Source organism: Danio aesculapii, chromosome 13 (genome assembly GCF_903798145.1).
Source record: "Danio aesculapii chromosome 13, fDanAes4.1, whole genome shotgun sequence".
NCBI classification, from domain to species: domain Eukaryota; kingdom Metazoa; phylum Chordata; class Actinopteri; order Cypriniformes; family Danionidae; genus Danio; species Danio aesculapii.
This window is the reverse complement of record NC_079447.1, coordinates 9479760-9505814: the sequence shown is the minus strand read 5'-3', so window position 1 is coordinate 9505814 and position 26055 is coordinate 9479760. Positions and strand designations below refer to the sequence as shown.

At 34.5% G+C, this 26055-nt stretch overlaps 1 protein-coding gene across 1 annotated transcript; it reads right to left on the bottom strand.

Annotated features, from left to right (window-relative positions):
* Positions 1-25802, bottom strand: fhip2a (FHF complex subunit HOOK interacting protein 2). The gene is given in 18 exon segments (XM_056470622.1): positions 1-4526; positions 6045-6148; positions 6950-7090; positions 7723-7757; positions 7760-7865; positions 8590-8680; positions 8766-8909; positions 11848-12020; positions 13750-13942; positions 14053-14129; positions 14699-14813; positions 16269-16465; positions 16546-16776; positions 17368-17490; positions 17577-17681; positions 22036-22205; positions 22292-22370; positions 25493-25802. Coding segments are annotated over 18 exon segments (2241 nt in total). The 5' UTR covers positions 25538-25802; the 3' UTR covers positions 1-4414.
* Positions 25803-26055: the final 253 nt, after the last annotated feature.

Genomic DNA, 26055 nt, shown 5'->3' with positions numbered 1-26055 from the left:
TGAAGAAAGCAAAGGTTTTAATTGGGACGGAGTGAAATGAAGTAAAGAAAGTCAAAGGACACAACAAACCTCAGAGAGATTAACTGGCCCAGCAGAATCGAGCAACTGACATCACATGACATTTCATCCCTAAAATGATACCCCATGAAAGACTTGGTCTAAAAAGTGTCGCACAGTGACACCATGGCAGTGGATTCAACAATAGATTCCTCCGGACAGCTGAAAGAGCTACATCTGTATGAATAATGGGTATAAAGTAGTAAAGCAGAACAGTGATAGGGTCAAAGCAGATGAATTACACACTTAGAAAAATTAAACAAAGAGAAAGAGCAGAATATTTTCCATAACTTTACAAGCCTTCTTTAAAAATAAAATGAACCATTAAACTTTTTTCTTAAGCGTATAAATCAAAATCATGAGGTTAATAAGTGTAACCAATTTAAAATAAGGCATCACAAATTTCCCCATAAATAATAAGCAAAAAACTTAAACTTAAGGGCAGATTGGATTGATATTTGCTTTCTTCTGCTGCATATCAACAAATATGACCTCGCATGCATTTCACACCAGACATCACTACTGTTTTTACTGTACATTTGTATGTATATATACATATATATACACATCGTTATTGGTATAAAATGTGCATGATCAAGAAAAACATAAAAAAGACGCATTGTTTTTCTCTACGAAACATCCATGCATCCTCTATGATGATAAATCCTTTGGTTGTCAAAGAAATACAATTAAAAAGACAGACATTTAGGTTTTCCCCACATGTAAAATGGATAAACAGACACTAGTGTGCAATTCTTGAAAATAAACACAAATGGTTACACAATGCCGGCTTTGAAGGGATAGTTAACCCAAATCTGAAAATTTTGCCATATTTTTTTTCTATCACAAACCTGTTTGGGTTTTTTTCTTCCGTCATATATGAAGGAATATATTTAGAGACAGAAACACGTTGACTCCCATAGTGTTTGTTTATCCAACTATGAGAGTCAAAAGTTGCAAATTTCCAACATTTTACTAATTAGCTTCTTTTGTGCAAAGGTTTTAATCCACTTGAGGCAGAGTAAATCGTGAGAAAGTTTCATTTATGGGTGAACGATCCCTTTTAAATATACTTTTATGGATGGAGAATGCAAGGTAACGTTTGACATACAGAAATCTGAACCCTGTAAAGACCAAGCCACAATGCATTTTGAAAAAGGCCCTGGAAGCAATCTCTCTGAAATTAAAATGAAAATCCCAACCCCCGTTTCAAGCTGTGCCCTTTCTTTGCCAAATGTACACTGTGTGCATTTAGCACAGCGTGTCCTTTACGAAGAGCAGATGAAGATTCAGCCTGATGAATAACACTATTGCTGGTATAATTCCATACTGACACAAAATGCAATTGTATAACGATATCCCCTGTAAGGAAGCAGATAAACTAACCTAGATGATCATTTCTGAGCTTTAAAAGGAATATTTCATGCAAAAAATAAAACAAAACATTTTCTTTTCCATAGAAAAATGGGAATTTTAACTACCAAACACCACAAAAGAGATCTGTGCATTATATTCCAAGTCCTTTAAAGGAACACTCCACTTTGTTTGTTGAACAACAGAGTTAAACAGTTGAGTTTTACCATTTATGTATCCATTTAGTCAATCTCCGCGTCTGACAAGACCACTTTTAGCTTAGCTTAGCATAGATCATTGAATCAGATTAGACCAGGGATGGGCAAACTGGATCCTGGAGGGCCGGTGTCCCTGCATAGTTTTGCACCAACCCTAATCAAACACACCTGCTTGTAGCTTTCTATTGATCTTGAAGACACTAATTAGGGTGTTCAGGTGTGTTTGATTAGTGTTGGAGCAAAAGTCTGCAGGGACACCGGCCCTCGAGGACCGAGTTTGCCCATGCCTGGATTAGACCATTAGCATCTCACCTAAATGACAGAGATTTGATAACTTTCCTACTTGGACCGACAGAATATGAAAAGTTGCTATTTTCTAGGCTGATATAGTTAGAAACTCTACTTTCATTTTGGTGTTAAAAATCAAGGAACACTACTGAAAGTATAGTTCCTAGTCATAATGATCTAAAAAATAACAACAGTTCATTTAAAGTCAGTGTTGCAATGTAATTACAGAAAATTCGAGCTTTAAGTAAAAAAATTATCCAAACTCTTTGGTCATTTTCAGGCGAGATGCTAATGGTCTAATCCGAGTCCATGATCTATGCTAAGCTTAAAAGGGTTAAAACAAATAGGCTCCTTTTACAACTCCCCTAGAGTTAAACAGTTGAGTTTTACTGTTTTTTAATCACTTCAGCCAATCTTCATGTCTGACAGGAGCACTTTTAGCTTAGCTTAGCATAGATTATTGAATCAGATTAAACCATTAGCATCTCACTTAAATGACAAAGAGTTTTGATCATTTAAAGCTTGACTCTTCTGAAATTATATTGTGTACATGGACAGACAGAATATGAAAAGTTGCTCTTTTCTAGGTTGCTATAGCTAGAAACTATACTTTCATTCCGGCGTAATAAATCAAAAAAACATTGCTGCGAGTCTAGTTCTAAGCCATAATGATCTATAAAAAAAGCAACAGTTTTATGCAAGTGTTGCAATCAAATTACAGAAAAATCAAGCTTTAAATAGGAAAATGACCAAGTCTCTTTGGCCATTTTGGGAGAGATGCTAATGGTATGATCCGATTCCAAGATCTATGCTAAACTAAGCTAAAAAAAAGAAGTTAAAAAATAGGCTCCTTTTACAACTCCCCTGAAGTTAAACAGTTGAGTTTTACCATTTCTGAATCCATTCAGCCGATCTCTAGATCTAACAGGAGAACTTTTAGCTTAGCTTAGCATAGATCATTGAATCAGATTAGACCATTAGCATCTTGCTTACACGACAAAGATTTGATAACTTTCCTATTCTAAGATGGACTCTTCTGAAGTTACATTGTGGACTTGGACAGAATATGAAAAATTGCTATTTTCTAGGCTGATATAGCTTTCATTCCGGCGTAATGAATAAATAAACATTGCTGATAGTATAGTTCCTAGTCATAATGACCTAAAATATAGCAACAGTTCATTTTGTCAGTGTTGCAGTGAAATTACAGAAAATTCAAGCTTTAAATAGGAAAATTATCAAATCTCTTCGGCCATTTTTGGGAGAGATGCTAACGGTCTAATCCGATTCCAAGAACTATGCTAAGCTAAGCTAAAAGCGCTCCCGTCAGATCCAGAAATGGACTGAATGGATTCAAAACTCAACTGCTTAACTCTAGGTGATATGTAAAATGATCCTATTTAAATAATAATAATAATAATAATTATAATAATAATAATAATAAGCAGCGAAGTGTTCCTTTAAAATCATCCAATAGACTTAGAATAAAGTGCACAAAATGTAAGGTGCTTTTTGTGTCCATTTGCATTCATCCGTATTGCATGAAAAAGAGCGACCAGGACATTCGTCTCTTTCACAGACGAAAATGAAGTTAAATTTAAGGCGAACTATTCCTTTAAAACTATTTTTCAATAATAAATCAGTAATAAATACATGATGATACAATATCAAGGAAACAGCTACCATCTAGCTGAGACCAAGGCACACACACACACACACACATAACATATGTCAAGTTAAACAACTAAAATGGTTTGGAAACACTGTCGGGATCATGAAGTTCAAACAGCTCTCTGCACCAGTGGAAACCGGTTTGAGTGCAAATGTGCGCAGTCTCAAATCAATCCAGTCCGCATCGCATTCGGTTCAGTTTAAAAATAAAACACCAAAGAAAAGAAAAACGAGAGAGGATTTTGGTTTTAAAAACTTGGCTTGTTTTCTGATTCTCCAATTATTTAAAAACAGCTTTGAGTCCTGAGTTGTTATAATTTGTGTTTCGTTTGATGTTAGCACTCTTGTTTTCCTCAGCAGAAGAAGAACGGCAGATTAAAGTATCTTTGATAATGCGAATGAAAAACGATATTCATTAATTAAATATTTAACTTAACATGTCTTGACTTTTTTCTTTCATTAATTGAATCAAATTTCTCACATTTAGATCTAATTTGTGTGGCATTACCCTTCTGTATTCATGGAGTTTTAAATATATATATAATTATATATAACTAAATCCTCTCTCCGTGCTCTACATGGGCTGTTCAATGAGTTATAATTCACTCATCCTGTTATTAACTTCTCCACTCTGGTGCCTTTAGAGAACAGCATTCTCAGTCATAGCTACTGAAACATCCCAGAGAAAACACGAATGAAGCATCCTTGAATGTGATTGCCCCGCAGGCATCAGTCTGGATGAGTGCCGTTGGGTTTGTCGTTCTGTCATCCACCTCCTTTTGTCTGTTTATTCGTCTGTTTGTGTCCAGAATACAGTGTTGTGCGGCTCATGGCGAGGTGGAGGCAGACGCATGAAACTTCACAAACGCAATCGCTGCGAGCTCTTTGCAGAACTCCTCCAAAACAATGACGCCCTCCAGCAAAGTCATATGATCGACACTGCAAGACAAAGATGAACCTCTTCGTCACTCAAAAACAAATAGGTAGAACATCAAAATTCACAATCACTCAAAATTAGGCCCCGTTTACACTGCTACGTTTTAGTTTTAAAACACACAAGTTTTGCTACGGTTATGCCATTTGTCCACACTAGGCCGGCGTTTTCGAGCCTGAAAACGAAGTGTTTTGGTAACGCCAAAGAGGTCGGTTTCATTCTAAAACGCTGCTGCTCCATCTTAAGCCTGGTTTATACTTCTGCGTCAAGTGATCTGCGTGACCCACGGCGCATGCAACGCGTGTAGCTGTGCATTCATACTTTTGCTGCTGTTTCTGTTACTCTGCAATAACACTTCCGAAACGCTAGTTGGCAGTGATGTGTTTATGTTCCTCTGTGTCAAGTTTCTTTGCTGGTGTTTTGTTTCTCTGAACGCTTCCTTAATGTACAAGTGGTTCAAACTCGCTCATTTTGAGGCAGGAACTGGTGGACGTGCAACAACTTTAGTCATGAGGTAAACACAAAACAAAACTTTTCATCTGGAGCTCCATTATGGGACTCGTCACTTGTAAACACTTGCTCCAACGAACTCACACGGCTCTCAGTTCCACACTTGTCAGCGCTACCAAGCCGACCAATCACAGAGCTTGCGCTATGCGTCATTGCGACGTGTAGTTACATTTTTTGAGAGGTGCACGTCAGCAACGCCGGCGACCACGGCATGGGCTATGCGTTCACGTGTAGGCTGCGCCATAGCATGCGCGTGCACTAGAAGCAGAAGTATAAATCAGCCTTCAGTGTGGATGGGGGAAAACAGAGACATCTGAAAACGGAGGTTGTGCTGCAGAGATTCGCCTGATTGGGGCTTTTTCCTCAATATTAAGTAGCCTACACACAGTTCAGTCCTGTATGCTCTTCTTGTAAGTTCAGACTTTGGAAGTTTGATATAGAAAACAAACTCCAGAGGAATCGTCGGTAAATCTTCAAAGGGACCAGTGTACTTTATAACCTCATTCACATCACCCTGGCTATGCTGTTTCACTATCTTAACAATAAAACAAAAACATGATATAAGGAACTGCCCATTTTCATTTTGATATTAGCAACTTAATAGATACCAAAAATGTTAAGGCGTCGTGTAGCTGCATATTATGATCATCATCGTCATGCATATTTATAACAAAACGGAGCCGACAACATTACTTCTTCCTCTTATTTTCATTGAAAATATGAAATATACCCTCTGTTTCATTGAATATCAGTTATAATAATCAATAATGGCCATTAAAGTATAACGTAGTTTATACATAAAGGCAAGCAATCAGTCAGATGTGCAGAATCAGTGTTCGAGGTTACATTAATATATTAATATAACATTAATATACTAATTCTAGTTTTAAATACTATTTAGGATGGATAGTACGCAAATTAAGAAGCAGCATTTGATCCATGTTGGAAAACTTTGCTGGAAAAAGTTGCTCCCAGTTTTTGTGCAAGTTCCTTTACAGAGAACTAAGCCTTACCTCATCCCCTCTGGCTCTAGTCCCAGAAGTCTCTTCCTCACTAGCAGAAGTTTAGGAGTAAATTCCGGGATGCGATGAGTTCGCAGCATCAAATCTCCAACCACCTGATCAATCCACCATAAAAACAACGGATTAAACATTATGAAAAGTGTCGAAATAACTAAATTTGAATTAATTAATCCAGTCAGAAATTGATTAATTTAAACTAAACTTGGTCAAACTTTATTTTAATGGACAATTCACACTATTAACAAACCATTAACGAAGACTTTTAGCTCAATAAACAGTTTTAAACAGTCTTAATGTCTTAATAAAAGCCGGTTAATAAGCGTAGTAAATGGTGTGAATTCTTACTTAAACTAAAATGTTTAACCCAAACCTGAAATGATAGTTGGTGGTCATTACATAATGCTATAATAAACAATTAACACACAGTGTAACAGAAATAGTGCTGGGAAAAGATTAATCGTGATTAATCGCATCCAAAATAAAAGTTTGTTTTGACATAATATATGTGTGGATTATGTATATTTATAATGTATATTTGATACACACACGCACGCACGCACACACATACATAAAAACAAAACTGTACAAAACAATTTTGTTACATAGAAATTTCAATTGATCTGTAATTTGCATCATATACACTAATACTATATATTTCAATATAAATAAATATGCTCAAATATATGCATGCATGTGTGTATTTATATATACACAATAAATATCCACAGTACACATACATATATTATGTCAATGTAAGCTTTTAATTTGGATGCCAAATTTTTGCCCAGCACTAAACAAAATATTTTTTAAGTCTATTAAAACAACAGGACACTGTGCTTGGAAACTGCAAAGCTGGGATTATTTGATTGGCGCTAAAGTAGTGATTACAACCGTACCCTGACGATGACTGAGAAGAGCGACCTGCAGCCTGGCGCCAGGTTAATGTACGGGTCCAGCAGATACTCATGAAGATGAGCATGAGGCAAAAGAGACAGCTTAGACAACACCGACGTCACCTGCAGATTCACATCATACGGCTGGATGGACACAGAGAAACAGACACATGAGGAGAGCACACGACTGACTGCACACAAAATATAATGTGGAATCAATCTAAAGGGAGTAAATGAACCTGATGCAATATTACAAGGAGTACATGCAACTTCTGCACTATTTTTAAATGGAACGTTTTCACATTTCCAGGTTTCTCAGTAGCGTCATAGTTGGGCATAGACAGTCGTCATAGTTGGGTAAACTTAGAGCGCAGTGAATAGTAAAGTACAACACTTTTTTTTTTACAATCCTATTTCCTGAAATAATAATAGAAAAACTCAACGATGGTTTTTATCATGACTTTCAGGAAAAGGAAAACAATAAGTGTGCGACTGATAACAGCAACCAGAAAAGAGAAGTACGTCGAATTTATTGTCCTGCCCATGGACCATTTCAAATGCCTTACACAAGCGATAATTCGTAATTTGATGCAAAGATGATATAATACATACATAAATACATATGAATGCTCATATGTTTTTTAAACTTTTAAATATCAAAAACTTTTAAAGACTTAGGATGCTGATGACCAGTAATAGTATCATAACAGTCTTGTGAAAAGGGTCCAGAGCAATATGAATGTATATAGAATTTGAAGAGAATGCACAATGTTTACCTGATCAAGAATTCGGCCCATTCTGTCAAACAGCACTTGAGGAAATGTCCTTCAAAAAAAGGACTTTCAAGATTACACTTCTCAAAGGGTTTTGGGGTGCTACGCCAGTCCCACTTCTGACAAACTCCACAGTAGTCCCGGAACTGTCAACATACAACCAAACATAAAAAAATTATATAAAAATAAATAAATAATTAAAATAAATTAGAAAAATTATTTTAAAAAAATATTTATATATGTATATATATATATATATATATATATATATATATATATATATATATATATATATATATATATATATATAAAATTATATATAAAAAATATATAAGTATATATAAATATGAATAAAATAATCAAAAAACATAAAAAGAATAAAGAAAAAAAGAAACAAAATAAAAACAAGTTTTTTGAAAATAATTAGAAAATGTATTTAAAAATACAAAATAAATAGAATAAAATACATTAAAACAAATACTAAATACATAATAAAAAATAAATAAATAAATGCTACTTAAAAAAAGAATAAAAACAAATAAAATTAGAAAAAATAAAAATACAAAATGAAATAAATTAATTAAATGAATTAAAAGTAATAAAATAAATACATAAAATAAAAAATAAATAAATAAATACTCAACAGCAGGAGCATTATAATGGCAACTGAATCTTTAGATTTATTTTATAAAATGCTGATACAAGTTTTAATTATGAAAAATCATAAGAAATTTAATTGTATTTAATTTATTCATTCTGAAATTAATCTTATTTTAACCATAGATTGCTAAAAACAAAAAGAGAGCTAACATTCCAATAACTACATAACATTTTCTGCATTTGTGTCCTTGTATTTTCTTCATAGCTCACCTGTCTGTGTGCATCCCTCAGGTAGGTGTCATAACCGGTGCCCTCCACCTGATACGATGACTTTGCCTCATCAGGCACCAAACATAGGAAGCTACCAGAGAATAATGCTAAATTATTATCTGGTAATCTAACGTTTGTTATAAAATGATTCAACTGGCATATCACAACTGCAGTACCTGTTAACTATTTTGTGCACCTCCGTCTTCCCATCAGGCTTTGTGTGTTCCGTGCTTGCTGGTGGTGAACAACTTAACCAATCAGGGCTGGAGAGTCTATTATCAGGAGAAAGATCTGAGAACAGTGGATCTTCCTCCAGATCTCTGTATACAAAAATAAAACAAACAAACATAAATACACTCAAAAAAAATTACAATAGCTGTTTGTTCAATCTACTTTATTAAAATGAGCTGAAACAACAATTCTTGAAGTTTTGTTAAGGACAACTTAATTGTTTTATGTTCATTCATTCATTAATTTTCCTTGGGCTTAGTCCCTTTATTCATCGTGGCCACAGCGCAATGAACCGCCAATTTATCCAGCATATTTTTTTACACAGCGTATGCCCTTCCAGCCGCAACCTAGTACTGGAAAACACCCATACACACTCATTCACACACATACACTACGGTCAATTCACCTATAGCGCATGTTTTTGGACTGTGGGGGAAACCAGAGCACCTGGAGGAAGCCCACACCAACACGAGGAGACCATGCAAACTCCACACAGAAATGTCAACTGAACCTGACTCGAACCAGCAACCTTCTTACTTTGAGGTGACAGTGCTAACCACTCAGCCACCGTGTCGCATTGTTTTATATTCAATCCACTTAAATTTGTAAAACTAATGAGTTAACTTAATTTCGTCATGTTTTCCCAACACAAATCAATTGTGTGGAACCCAGCATCAATCAAACGAGTAAAAAAACAAGAAAATGATGATATATAACATCATTTCATGATTATGTTAAAGGGATGTTGGTATATATCTACACCAGTGCAATATTAACATAATATAGCTTTGATTCATTCCCATTTGTTATAATGAGAGGCTACATACACTGTAAAAAATGCAGGGTTCTACACAATTCATTCACATTGTCCCAACACAAATCGATTAAGTTAACCTAACACTTAACAAATTTATGTGGATTGAACATTAAAAAATTAAGTTGTCCCAATGAAATCTCAAGGATTGTGTAGTTTCAGCTCATGTAAAAAAAACTTGCTTTGAGTGTATTCATGTTTGGGATATTTGATAAATTAACCCTTATATAAAAATTCATTAATTACACCATTTTATAAATGCAATAAGCTACTAGAGCTCTTTACCAGTACTGGGTCATGGCAAGAAGGGCATTTGCTGTGCAAAACATTTGCTGGAATAGTTGGTGGTTCATTCCGCTATGGCGAACCCTGATAAACAAGGGACTAAGCCGAAGAAAACTAATGAATGAATTGAGCTCTCACATTCCCTTCTATTTTGTCATTCAGCACAAATAGAGTCAGTATAAATGTATACCTTAAGTTTCTCAAATAATTAATTGTTGTTGTATTGTTCATTCATTTAAAAGTGAAGTATGTAATTTCAAAGGTTTTTCCCCAAAACACTATGTATGGTTGTAAAATGTTGTTGTACTGCATGCTCTGCAAGTTATGCAACTTTATAATGTTAAAGAGATTCTGTTTACACTGTCTGTTTACACTTTACATGGACATCAGTAAGCAAATTATTTACCTTAATCTGAATGAGACAATAATATGATTAAGGTGTTTACATGAGTTGATTTTTAAATGTGCCTTACATGATCTCGTTTTACATCTTATAACACATAGTTCGATTAACGTCATTGCATCACCACACTACCCATATTTCCTCCGGAGTTTCATGTAATTTTGGGTCTTTCATTTTTAATTTGTCGACTTTAACAGCAGTTTGGCACTTTCACTTTCATTCAGGAACATTTTATGCATGCCCCCCCTTCCCTGACAAACAAAATATTCGATGCGAGTATGAACTGCTGGATAAGTATTGCTTTAATGGAATTTGATACCGCATGCTGTATGGGAAAAAACTGATGCAGGTGGTAGGTGCAGAGAATAGCGTCAATATAGTCAATATAGCGTTTATAGTGTATGGACTATCCTGTCGCTAAATGCGGTGAAAAACCTACACAATGGTATTAGTTTGATTGCGGTGTTTACATGTCTGTACTGCACTTCAATAATGCGGCTAATATCGGCAACCTCCACATGTCTTAATTAAATTTCTGTTTAGTTCGATTATGACTTCGGTCGGATTAAAGGTAATCAAAATTGGCTGTTTACATGGTAGACTCTTAATCAGAGTATTGTCTTAATCGTATTATTGGTGTCCATGTAAACGTACTCAATGACACAAAAGGTGCAAAATAATTGTAATAATATTAATAATTTCCTCTATTATTAAAGTTCCCGTGAAGTGCTTTGAAATTTGCATTTATTTAATTGATGTTTGATGTAATCTCAACTGAAACACAAAAAGAGGGTCCTCCTTAAAAAACAGCCAATAGAGTTTTGTTTTATCACAGTTCTGCCAGTAAGAGTGGTTGAGCTCACGCGCATCAAATGAAAAGCAAAATGTAAAGCATCTTGAAGGGGACAGGACATATCAGACATTATAGAGCATTTGATTTACTAAGATTTGATGAGAAATATGTGGAAAAAACCTGCAAACTTTCTATGTTTATATCTTCTAAATGCTAATTTTGTTATCGTTTTGTACCACACTAGCGTATAGATTTCATTAAGACTAACATACTGATGGTAACATCTAAAAAATGTTATTTTATTTCACTGGACCTTTAAAATAAAATGTATTTTAACATGATATATGTTGCACATATTGCAATTATTCAAATACCTTCACAAATACATTATTGCATTACAATCAAATTCTGAAAAATTAAGGTTATTAGTTACCAGAACTTTATTAATTACTAATAACTTTAATTAAATAACTAGTAAATAATAACCATTAACAGTTAAAGTTATTATATACAAACAGTTCACCTCCAGTTATATAGTATTTAGGTGACATCTATGTGTACATGTTAAATGAAGTGTAATTCTGTATTAAGTGTATGTGTTGTCCTCGAAGCATCACTGTACAAAATGCAAAACATTTGAAATGCCTTGAGGTTTTATTCATTGAGAAACTGCAGTGCATTAATGATTGAGCATGTTCTACAAGCATCGATCTGAAGGACAGCAGCTCTTACACGGCGTCATGCGGTTGGCCGTTCTCCATGTGCTCGCGCTCCTCTCGCTCCTCCTGCTGTTTGTTCTCGCTGTAGTTTCTTTCTTCCAAGCAGCGCAGCACCAGGTTTTGAAGAATGTGCTGACATGGCTTCTGGAGCAGATGCTCAAAGAGCCGTAGGGTCATGATACTTATCTAGAACGAGACAGAATCAGGACTTTAGGAAGGTCAAACATAAAAACTGCTGGAGAAGATCTATGGTGAGTTAACTATCCAATGATATTCTGTAAAAGGCGTGATGTAATATATAAAGTTGGTATTTATTTAAGATTGTAGATTACAGTACAGTTGAGATATATTTATATATATATATATATATGATACCCGTGAGATATTAAAAAGTAATATCAGCACTCATACAGCCTCTTCACCCTTGTGTATTACTCTGCCCACACGAGTGGCAAGCAGAGGACTACAGTTTGACAAATATTGCAGCTGTTGGACAACATAATGCACTTTTGAGGCTTATTTCAGGTGAGGATTTAGTTGTTTAGATTGCAACTAAGCAGTTTATTTATAAGGATAGTGCCTATTTTGAATATTCATAATTTCAGAGATTCAGTGCGTTGGCGTCCAGCCTAGCAGGACAAAGACGGTTGATGTTTTGCCACAAGAAGGCGACAGAGAATACATAGTCCTTATGGGAGAAAAACAGCATTTATTTCAGCATACGTTTCAAACTACAGCTGAACAAATCATTACAGAACAGGTAAGTGACATTCTTGGTTGATCTCTCTCTTTTATATGTTGTAGTTCTGTATTTATACCATAGTAATCTGGTAGAGTTTGCTTAGCTCTGGCTGTTTCGGGGTTAAATATTGTGATCTCCCAGTTGCAACAGAGAAATACTGGGAAATCTCTGTAGACTGATGGCATTTCATGCCGTTCAGCCTTATAATCTTACAATGTGAGCACAATCACCTGTTTTGTCATCATTTTAGACATTATGCTAGAGAATCATTCAAACACTAGCTCTAAAGTGATGTTGGGGAATGAGCAACGGTTTCTGCAGTTCTGACAGTCAGCTGCAGATGTGAATGAATGGCAGAAGAAATATTTCCTCTTGCAAAAGCGTTTTTGAGACTCCTTGTTGGATTTTCTTTTTTTATATACACACTTATGCTGTCAAACTGTTTTATAAATGCAATATCACACAAGTAGCAGTGTGATGTGGCTGTATATCGTCACTGGTGGGACACTAAGGCACTTGAGCCAATGAGCCAACGCATGCTTCCCACCAGTGCTGATATACAGTCATATTGCACTGCTACTTGTGTGATATTGCTTCAATATATAATAATTAATAGCATTTCTGTATTAATAGTATTTCTGGTAACTCCTGTAGCTAAAAATGGGTATAGTGGTGGTAAGTTTAATTTGTTTTCATGAACAAGTTCAAACTGTCATCGTTCAAAATTCTAAATTAAATCCAAAATTCCAAGATTTTCATGCATTAACAATTTATGTAAAAGAAACACATTATATTTGCCAATAATTCAAATTAAATCTCCTTGTTTTTAGTTTGAACAAAAACAGAAACATGCGTAAAACCCTTTATTTAGTTAAAATATTATGTTATAGCTTTTGATTTTCATCTAGTCAACTGCAAAAAAATTATAACTTTATATTTATTCCTAAAAATTCATATTTGTTACTTAGTTTTGTTTCGTATGTTTTTTTCCCCTTACAAGTACATCTATATATTTTTTTTTTAATGTAATGTATATTTATATGGCGCATTTATTGTGTATGGCCATACACAAGACATTTTTAGATAGTTGCACTAGGATCAATACAGAAGAATTCATTTCATTGCAAGAGGATGAAATCCATCAATGTATAAAGTTAATTTAGCCAGCTTTACCTCATCTGACAAGTGATCACAATGTTCTATGAGTCTGTGTCTCAGGGGATGCTGGGTAATGCCAGCAAGTGTCTCTGGTCCTGTTTCCTCTCCCAACAGGAAGTAAATGGTCTCTTGAAGAAGGGCTTCTGATGTCACCTGTCTGATGATCCGGTTCAACAGGGCTGTAGAAGTTAAAATGCCAACCTCTGACCTGGGATAAGACAAAAATGACAAAAGACTGAGAAGGAAAACTTTCTCTGTTCAATTTTGCTGATGGTGCAATTGCAAAGAAAACAATCCTGAGATAGCTGACATACTTACGTTTGCATTAGCTGAGGTTCCATCACAGCAACAAAGAACCGCTCTCTTACAGCCCGAGCCAAAACTGCAGCAGCTGTCTAACATTACAGAGGAGACAAACACAAAATGTTAGGAAAAAAAAACATCTCAGTCTGTACATTTTCCCTTCTGTTTATAAAGCTATTAATTTTTTTATTAGGCTCATCTTAGGTCAGACAGAAAATAATAACACTGTAAATACAATATAAATAATATGGATACAAATAAACATATGAAAAATCCCACAATAGTTTAATTAACCAAACAAGATAGAATCAGGTAAACATAACATTAAATAAATAAATAAATAAATAAATAAAAAGTACAAATATCACATACACAGAACCATACATGCATAAATTTATATAACATTAAATAAATATATAAACATAAATAAATAAATAAATAAATAAATAAATAAATAAATAAATAACAAGATAAAGTATCACATATAAATAAAAGCATATTTGTATAAAGTGATATAACATAAAAAATTTAAATACATAAATAAATAAAACACTAAAATCTATATAGAAAACTTAAAAGCAAACAATAAATATGAAGGCATCTATTTGATATCAAAATAAATGGTTGTTTTGGTTGATTTAGTGCTTTGTATAGACTTTACCTTATGAGCCTCTTTGATGAGCTGATCACAATAGTCCAGCCACGATAAGAAGGAAATAAGTGCACGCTTGCCAGCAAAAGCAGCAGCATCTTCTTTTAGGTTATACACATCCAGCCTACAAACACACATACACTTTCAATAAACATCCAAAACAGCTCAATGTATCTCTGGAAAATATAGAACGTATTAGCAATATCTTTATAATTATTTTATTGACAAAAAAATAATGAATATCAGATGATTAAAAAACGTGTTTTAAACTGTTAGACGTGTTAATATCAGTACTAGCAAAAATAGTGGGAAAAGTTTGTGAATTGCATACATTTTTCTGAATCAGTTCCAACAGGTAAATATTATATTGCTGGATATAAATGAAACTGATTCAATATCCTGTTTCTCATTTGGTGGAAAAAAGTAAAAAACTATTTATATTTACGTTAAATATTACATATAACATTTAGTTTAACTTGTATTAAAGACATAGAGAGATACAGAGATAGACATAGAGAGAGATATAGTTAGAGATAGATTTAGACAGAGATAGAGAGAGATAGATATATAGATATTGGTAGATAGATAGGTAGATAGACAGACACAATGGTAGATAGAATAACAGAACGGTAGGACGATAGCTAGATAGAATGTTAAATGTTTAGAACAATAGATAGAATGATAGTTCGAACTAACAATAGCTAGCTAGAACGAATGATAGATAGCTAGAACGAACGAATGATAGCTAGAAAGTACGAATGATAACTAGAAAGAACGATAGCTAGCTAAAACGAATGATAGATAGCTAGCTAGCTAGAACGAATGAACAAAAGCTAGCTAGAACAAAAAAACAATAGCTAGAACTAACAAACGATAGCTAGATTTAACAAACGATAGCTAGAACAAACAAACGATAGCTAGAGCCAACGATAGATAGTTAGAACGAACGATAGATAGGTAGAACTAATGATAGCTAGCTATCTAGAACAAATGAACAAATGATAGCTAGCACAAACAAATGATAGCTAGAACTAACGAACGATAGCTAGAATTAACGAACGATGGCTAGAACGAACAAAAACTAGAATGAATGAATGATAGCTAGAACAATCGATAGCTAGAACAAATGAACGATAGCTAGAAAGAACGAACTATTGCTAGAACGATAACTAGAAAGAACAAATGATAGCTAGATGAACAAACAATAGCTGGAACAAACGATAGATAGCTAGAACGAACGATAGCTAGCTAGCTAGCAAGAACAAACAACAGATAGCTAGCAAGAATGAACAATAGCTAGAACTAACGAATGATAGCTAGAACAAACTAACAATAGCAAGAATGAATGAACGATAGCTAGAATGAACGACAGATAGCTAAATTGAACGAACAAACAATATATCGATCAACAGACAGACAGATTTAATACCTTCTTTTTAAAATTTCTCTACCATTTCCTTCCGCAATATGTATTATTAAAAGTACTTATTATTAAATTTAAATAATTTTTTTAATCTTTCACATCAGTAAAGCTCCCGAACCAGCATCTAGGTATTGGATTAAATAGTCATGCTTGTACCCCCAGTTTACAGACTCCACAGTTTCGATATCCAGAGGGTCCATGGACTGGGGAAGGGCCCGGTAAAACTGTGCCAGTCGATCGGTGAGCAGCTGACTGAGCTCTGTGTTTTCTGTTAGACATTTGGCTGCAGCCGGTTCCGGCAAACTGACTATCAGCATCAGACCTTCACATGCCTTCACCACGATACGACCATCCTGAAAAAAAAACACCAGATCAGTTAAACACCAAACACCACATTCATCTTAATGTTGTGGACACTGAGATCTGCACTTACTGGACTCTTAGTGAGGTTCAGAAGAGAGCTGACTAGGTTATAGTTGTCATTGTTAGGCAGTGTTTTGTGGACAGAGGACGGACTTGCTTCTACTGGGATGGTGGCTTGACTGACTGAATCTTCCAGAATAGGATTTTGGTTTTGATTCTGTCCTGTATCTGGAGAAGTTGGATCATCTTTCACCAGGTCAGTTCCAGCTTCCTTACCTGCTTCTAATCGTTTATTCTTATTCTGCAGAAACACATGGAGAAAAGATGTTTTATATGCTGCAAATGTTTGGAGTAGAAAACTTCAGGCTTCATCATGTAGAAATAAGGTTTTTCTTCATTGTTATTGACAGAGCTGCATTATTTAAACTTGTGTCATGGATGGTGCTTGCTTAACCCCATTTGCATGTTCTAAAAAAAGATTAACGATTATTATAGTGCTTAATTTTACCGCAGGAGCACAGTTAAATAAATACTAAAATTTTGGTTTAGGCTCATTTGGTTCTACATAAAATAAGTTAATAATTTAAAGAAATAAATGAATAAATAAATAAAAAAAATGTTTTTAGGTAAGTTTTACTTTAGGATCTGGTTTTGCATGAATTAGGTAACTAACTAACTAACTAACAAACAAACAAACAAACAAATAAATAAATGAATTAATTAATAAACACAATTATTTAGGTTAGTTTTACTTTTGGTTTTGCATAATTTAAATGCCTAACAAACAAACAAACAATTAAACTGTTGCTACTTACAAAGAATAAATGTCATTATTGTGTCCAAAATTAAATACAATTAAAATAAAAATGAAAAACAATTCACATTCACTCACTTCCAGGAAGAAGTTGACAAGGTATGGGTCCTGCTTAAGTTTGGCACAAACAGTACACAGAAACTGAATCTCTTCATTCTCTGTAGGAGCAGCCAGAACCTCCCCGCACAGACGGACCAGTTTCTGGGGGGAAAAAAAATAAACAGTGTAATGAACTGTTACACAGTATTTACAGAGTGAAGAGAGCTTAAAACTGTAAATCTGATTACCTGTACAGGTCTGTGCACATTGATGTGAGGCAGGAGAGGTTGACGAATTCGACCCAAGAGCTTGGTGTAGAAACACAAAACTTGCTGTTTCATTCCAGGAGGACACTAATTGAAAAAAATAAAATTAATGCCTACTTTTCTGGTTCACTGATCTATATTAAAAAGCATTACAAGTGTTAGAGATAGTTACAAATCCATTTACTGTACATGAGTTTAAATGCGTTTCATTAAAAAACAAAACAAAAAAAAACTGCATACTTATTTTAAAATGCACATATTAAAATATGTAAAAGAACAGGTCGTATTAAGTTTCAAATATTTTAAAATATATATAAAAAAAATTTATTCCTGCTGGCAAATAAATGAAATCTAGTGGTTTGAAGCATAATGGTAGAGCATAAATAATTAAAAATTACATTTAATTAGTGTTTTATATATATATAGTTTGATAATATTTTTTCTTCTGGAGAAAGTCGTATTTGTTTTATTTTGGCTAGAATAAAAGCAGTTTAAATTTTTTTTTAAACATTTTAAGGTCAAAATTATTAGCCCCTTATATGCCAAATATGCCTCATACAATTTTTGTTATATAAAACATTGTTACATTGAATGCCATTTTACTAGTTATCTATTGTAAATCATTGCAAAAACTTGCTAAGACAAAAAAAACTGACATTTAAATGTAAATTTAAATAATATATAGCTGTATTATCCTACAGTTTTGCACTATTACATTCACATGCGACAAATAACACACCATTTTTTTTACATTCAAATAAAAGGGCAAACCATATGTCAGCTTAACCCCTACCAAAGGACGTCACCGATTCCTATTTAGACCGTTCTTTATTTATTTACAGCTGTTCATCATGTATATAAATAAAATATGATAACAGCTTTCTATCTAATTTTTTTCTGTAAAGCAAGAAAATAGTTTGTTAATCATATTGTGGCACTCTGTGGTGATGTTTTAGACAGTCTGCAGTTATTTTTCTACAGAGTTAAAGGAACTGACAGTTTCTTTTCACCAAACATGACTCACAGTCAATGAGTAGGTCTGTACTGACCACACATTATTTACAAGTCTCTTTGCCATATAGAGTTTACTGAACTGAAGCAAACAACTAAGAGTGTGAGTGCTCCAAATTAGACAGTTATGAGCTTTATGCTCAAGCTTTTGGAACAGAGTCTTACTTTACCATTAGGGTCTTTGTTTACATCTGTTAGATAAAAAACAAGACAGACCTTACTGTTTACACCTTATTTAACTAAGGAGAGGCTTTATTGGGCAGGTGCATGTACTGGCTTTTTCTGAGCTTGCAGTTTAATATTGCAAAAGAAAATTCACAAATTCAAAGAGAGACAACATAAAACGAGATGGAAAGCAGCACCTTCATTTCTGCTCTGACAGAATCAAATTATGGGTTTGTTCAAATCAGAACTGGTAAGAGAACATTGAGCTTTTTAACAGTTTTCTGGTAAGGTCTGGTTTATAAAAAGTGAACAGAGTAGGTGGTCTTTAATTACTTTTTTGAATGCATTTGAGCACATGAGTATGCATTTCAAATGCACAAAAATCTATTTTAGAATTAGGGCAGCTGGACAAATATGAGATATGCATTATTATTGTTGAGTATAGTGGATTGGATTTGGAATGTCTTTATTGTCCCTGAGGGGCAAACAGCAGTTGCCAACACAGATCAACACTCGAAGAACAATGAAATATCAGCAAACATTAAGATTAATCATGATCAAGTAACATATTAATATATATTTAAACAAACAAACAAATAAATATTTAAAACTTAAAGCTTGTTAAGTAACCCAACTGCAGTTGGAAAAAATGAATGCAAGCATCTGTCGGACCTAGCCTGTCTGGAATAAGTATACTGTATCTTCTGCCTGATGGCAGGAGGCAAAACTTAGAATAAAGTGGGTGGTTCTCATCTGCCAAAAGGGACCTAGCCCTCTGTATGACCCACATCTCATACACCTGCCCACTGCTGTTAAGATTTATGCCCAATTTTTTTAGAGATAGATAAACTACTTTTGTAAGTCAGTTTTTACAAGTCACTGTCAAATTACCATACCAGCTTATTACTGTAAAAGTAAAAAGAGTACAAAATAAAAGTAAAAATAAAAGAAGAATAAAATGTCCAAAGGGGCCTATCCACATTAAATCCCTTCAACTTTCTTGATTCGCCTTTTTACATATAAAATTTGTGTTGGCCTCCACGTTAAGTTTATCATCCAGGATGCTTCCCAAGTATTTATACTCACTTACATTCTTAACAACAAAACCTTTTATACTTTTAGTAGTAGCATTATAAATAGAGATATGGTGAAAATCAATAAGCGTCTCTTTAGTTTTTGAGACATTAAAGTTGAGTAAATATGAGTCTTTGCACCAAGCAACAGCATTGTCCAACACTGGGCCATGACCCACCTCATGATCATACAGAAGACTGACAATGACAGCATCATCAGCATACTTAATTATAAACCTCGATTCAAAATTACTCTGACAGTCATTGGTATAAAGTACAAACAATAGTGGTGACAAGACGCATCCCTGTGGAGAACCTGTTGAGCTAAAAATGAGGTTAGACGGTGTGTTATTTACTTGGGATCTCTGAGGCTTCACTATTAAAAAATTACCCAGCAAGCACACCGTGCCCAAGTCGATGCTTGGAAATTTATTAATGAAATGTAATTGATAACAATATTTCTTACAATATAACAATGCTATTTTTATTAACTTTGTTTATAACTCAAATGACAATGTAAATAATTTGTTTATTTAATGATATTGAAATAAACAGGTTAAATATATTTTCTGATCTAATAATTCTAATTCAAACTAATAAGCTGTCATGGTGCAAGCATTTAGGGCTCTATTTTAACGATTTAGGTGCAAAGTCCAAAGCGCAGGGCGCAAAAAGATTGAGGGCTTGTCTGAATCCACTTTTGCTATATTAAGGACGGAAAAATCCGCTTCGTGCCGTGGCGCATGGCCTAACAGGGTTGAGCTTATTCTCTTAATTAGTTATAGGTGTGTTTTAAGAATAAACCAATCTGAGTCTCATCTCCCATTCCCTTTGAGAGTCAGTTGCGTCGCGGCATATCGCATTTGCTATTTACATGGCGGACTTTGAAAGTGAAAAAACTGAACACTTAACTAGCGAGAAAACAGTTGAAAAGACCATCTGCAGCACGAGAATGAGAGAACGACACCATTCGACAACATTCTTTACTTTCACTTTCACTCTCTTTTGTGGATAGGGAAACGTGTTGTACGCACAGACATCCATTAGCCTACAAAATTAATTTTATTTGTCAGGCGCAAAGATTTGTTTCAAAACTATTTCTAAATTCAGTTTTAATTTCCGAATTAATTTAAGCAAACTAATAAATGAACAATAATAATGAAGTGTGGCCAAAAAACTGAATTATATGCAAATACACATACTATGCCCCAACCTGACAGGTGGGCAAATCTAAGCTTGTTTTTAATAAAACAAATATAAATATGCATAAAATAAATACTACTAGTAATAACATTATTCAAAAGCAAATTGTCATGAATAAACTGAAAAAAAAGCCCAGAGATGAAGGCATGGAGGCAGTGGTTTTTATATGTAGAAAGTAATAATTTTTGTAATATTTTAATCCTTTAATTCTTTTTAATTTGTAAAGATATTTGCGTATTGCTGTACATCCTGTGTGTATTAAGCAATGTGTAAGGGAGGCACACAACTAACACGCTCTGCGCTAGACTTTAGACCTGCTCTCAACTGGTCTATTGTGCAGTCTATTTTAGTTCCTGAAAATAGCAAAACGCCAGCAATGCGCATTAACACACCTCCTTTTTTAGACCAGAACGCCTATGGGCGCACATATGAGCGCAAATGCATTTGCTATTTAAACAGTGTGGTGCAAAACATCAAAATGACACTTGCTTCGAGCTGAAACTAGCATATAACAACTACATCGCGCCTTGCGCCAGGTGTATGATAGGGCCCTTTGTCTTTAAAACACTACGAATGAGTGAAAACCTCTGACTCTGATTGGTTGTTGTCATTTTCCTCATCTCAATTCCCACTAAAACTATTTATTTTCAGCTCTGGGTTCACATTTGGACCGTTGTAGCCAATAGCAGAACAGCAACTACTGAGAAGCTGGGGAAAGATAGTAAAGTCCCATCTGATTGGTCAAATTTAAATAAACAACCAATGCATAAAATACATTTAATTCATCACAAATGCCTGTGATATCTATAATTGATATACTATTATCGCGATAACAATAAATTGTATAACAATAAATTGCGCATCCCAATTTAAAATTCCAATTTACCCCTTTAGATTTTGCATCGTACACGTGATTGGATTGACATAAACGCATCATACGACCACAGACATCTAATCTGAACTAGGTGGAACCCAGTGCAAAAACTCACATCTGCTTTGCCCAGGGTGTAGAGTGTCTCCAGGATCTTGTGGTGGAGAAGATATTCCATACAGGGTCCTGTCTCTCCCGACTCTCTCTCCCTCTCCTCCTGGGTCAGAATATCCAGCATCTGCTCCAGGTGGGAGGGAATGTTGGTGTCTGTCACTGGGGCTTTGTCATCTGCAAAAACATGAACAGATTATCACAAACTGTTCCTTGGTTGGTAATTTAGCACAACAAAGTGAGACTGACTGCAGATCTCTTACCTGAGGTTTCTATGTAATAATGTGTGATGGCCTTCCAATGATAGACAAAATCTTCTTGCAATGGCAGAGACGGCGCAAGCTAAAAAATAAATTAATTAAATGATTATTAAAAATAAAATACCTGCTCCTTAACACCCCAACATTTCAATATATTAAAGTAGCGCACAAATGTATGTCTAAAGATTGTCTGCATCATATTATTAAAAAATAAAAAAAACAAGTGTGTTCAGTGAAGATCAGCTGCTTTTGTCAGAACTATTTTTTCAGATTTTTTTGGTTTATTTGTCATTTTTAACGGTTTTAGTAGACAACTTTTCACCTCAATCTGACAAGTGTCATATGTATGTTTTATGAACATTTTATCATCAAAAAGTGCCTTACTATTTTACTATATTAAAAAAGCAAGTATATTCAGTGAAGATCGGCTGCTTTTGTCAGAACTATATTTTCAGATTTTTTGGGGTTTATTTGTCATTTTTAACGGTTTTAGTAGACAACTTTTCACCTCAATCTGACAAGTGTCATATGCATGTTCCATAAACATTTCATCATCACAAAGTGCCTTACTATTTTACTATATTAAAAATGCCAGTGTGTTCAGTATAGATCAGCTGCTTTTGTCAGAACTATATTGTCTATGGTTTATTTTTAACCGCTATAGTAGGCAACTTTTTTGCCTCAATCTGACAAGTGTCATATGTACGTTCCATAAGCATTTAATCATCAAAAAGTGCTTTACTTGCCCTTAAATACTTCTCTGACCTAAGGCAAGGAGTTCAAGATACCAAGATAGGAGTTGTATAAATATCTGCAAATTCGCCATTTGATAATTAGTCATGAAAAGAGAGGCCACCTATCCCTAGAGCTTTCCAATATAGAGGAGATTTTGGTGAATTCAGAGTCTTTAAAAGGAAAGTCTCTGAGACATATTCTGCACTATTAGACTATTACAACTCTTCACTGGGATCACTTAAAAATATGTGGCAAAGAGATTTAATGCTGATCAGTGGGAGACTATATGCCAGAATACTCTCATTCCCCTTTCCAATAACAAAATAGTTAATAAAACTATAAATTTATGCATAGGATGACCCCACTTCGTTTGAGCAAAATGTACCCCAATGCATCATCCAGGTGTCACAGATGTAAAACCTATTCAGGATCACTCATGCATGTTTTTTTGGGAATGCAAAAAGCACAAAAAAATCAGGAAAGCAGTACAGGACTTTACAGTCAAAGCTTTGCAAATTCCATTGGACAACACACCAACACTTTACCTCTTTGGTACAGAACTGAACAAGACCCTTGATCCTACTTCTTTAAAGAGACTCTGCATCACCTCCTATCTAGCAAAGCAATGCATTTTGATCAACTGGAACCAACAAAGGCCTCTAACATTTGAACTGTTCATACAACTCTTGAATGAAACAATGCTTTTGGAACAATATACTACTTAAAAAACAAAGGGGATGTCTTTAAAAAAATATGGATGCCTCTATTGAACCTCTGACGCCTCAAATGTATTTTCATAATAAGTGTGACTTTTAGGCATGGGATGATAACCGTTTTCAAGGTATACCGCGGTTTGGAAAAGTCAAGGTTTTTAAACAGCCAAATTTTTCTGTAATACTGTTCCCAAGCAGGGGTGTAGTCCTAAAAAAAGGTGGTGTACTATTACCCACCCATGATGTATTATAATTTTACCTGAAAGTTTCAGCGAGACATCATTCAGTTGACTTCGAAAAACAAATTAAGATGAGAGTTAAAAAAACATTTGGCATACAGTTAAAGGGGATGCGAATACACGTAAATTAGGGAAGTCTAATCAGCAAAACAAGTGAGTATATCAAGGGTATGCGCAATTATTGATCCTCAGAAGTCGTAATACCCAAACAGCTAGTGGAAAAAAGTAGGCATACTGAGTATACGTGCGTATAGCCCCGACTACACCACTGTTCCTAAGGTATGTGTAAGATTTTGTATTTACATTTTTTTAAAGGACAACAGTATCTTCAGCAGAAAAGATATCCAAAGATGTCGTTTTAAATTGTAAAGAAATCTGTTTTTGACAATAATGAAGACAGCAGAAGTCAATTATTCATTTGAATTATTAAGCCTGACATGTTTACTGCTCCAAAATATTATAAATCCTTCAAAAAATAAAATATATTGTTTTCAAAGGGGAAAAAAGTTAGTTTTTTTACCGAGACATTTAAAAGAATTAATTTTAGACCAGTAATCACAATACCATAATATTTTTATCCAAGGTTATTATACTGGCCCACGCCTAGTGACTTTACTCAATCACAGCAGAACTTTATTTGTTTATTATGATTTTTGTATTTTCATTTATTTCTATTTTTGATGACTTTTGCTGCTATACTCGTGTCTACGAACATCCTTGACTTTTTCCTTTTTGTTTGTATGTTCATTAAAACTAATAAACAAAATTATTTTTTAAAAAGTGCTTTACTATATTACCATAATTTTTAATCGTAAGTCTATTGTTTCAGATCTTACTCTTGTATTACAGCTTACTGCTGAATATTATTGTTTGTGCTGATGCCTGTAAAATAAATGTTAATTCTGTTGACAATTTATAATTTAATGTAATCACGGTCATACAATACAATGTGAATCAAGTGGCACTTTTTTAGGGCGATAATAACTATATAAAGCGATATTAAGGTAATCCTATACAAGACCTGCACGCGTGTCATAGTAACAGCTGTTTTGTTTACATCCTGCAAAGGAACTGTTAGCATGCTAACCGGCTAACCCGGTCTCATAAAATGTAAATTTCACGTTATACGTGCGAAATCTCTCCCATTAAATGATAAATATTGTTTTGGGATAATAGACATATCTTAAGTTCGTGTACACGAAGACCTTTAGCCAAACAAGGAACGAATTGCGCAAGATTTAGCACCGCTGCTAATGCACATAGCAAACAAAGACTTACCATAATCATAATCATAAAAAACAAAAACCGAGCTGACACACACCCTCAAATACTCGTGATGAGACAGTTAAAACAGATTTAAAGGTTTTGCCTGACATGTGTTATGTATTACATTAGCTGTTGTTAGCGCAGGTGTTTGGCTAACAGGCCTTCAGATACACCAACCGACTCTCACTTTCTCATTTTCCTAGTCAAACAGTGATTTAAATGCGGTCAAATAAAGTTCTCAAAGGTCTCACCGCCTCGACAGCGTGCTGTAGGATGGAGGTGAATTTGGAGAACATGTTGTTTTTGGACAGGAGGAGTTTTGCTCGGGAGATCTCCTCTCTCTTCCCTCTGCTGCTCCTTCTGCGGTGATCCAGATTGAAGACTTGCGCTAAAACACACTCCTCCGATACATGTATACCGACAGCGTGATGGTGTGTATTTACATTTCAACACACGCCGTTTTTGAAAGCAAGAAACAGATCAAGCACAGATACGCTGGGATAGAGAGTATGGGAGGTTTGTCTTTTTAAGGCCACGGTGGCACTTCCATTGCGCTCGAACAAACACTGAGATCACTGATGATCACTTCTGTTCCGCCAACACACACCAGACCCCGGCTAGCTGAAAATATGGGAACAATTGAGATTAGCATATTTTCAGTTACACATTGTTTTACAATTGCATTTTATATTATTTAAAAGATTGTCTTGTCGGTAAAAATAATAATAATAAAGGAAGAAATATATAACAAAAATATGGGACCCTAATGCGAAATGAATGCTGGGACATCACAATTTTTTTCTGAAAATATGAC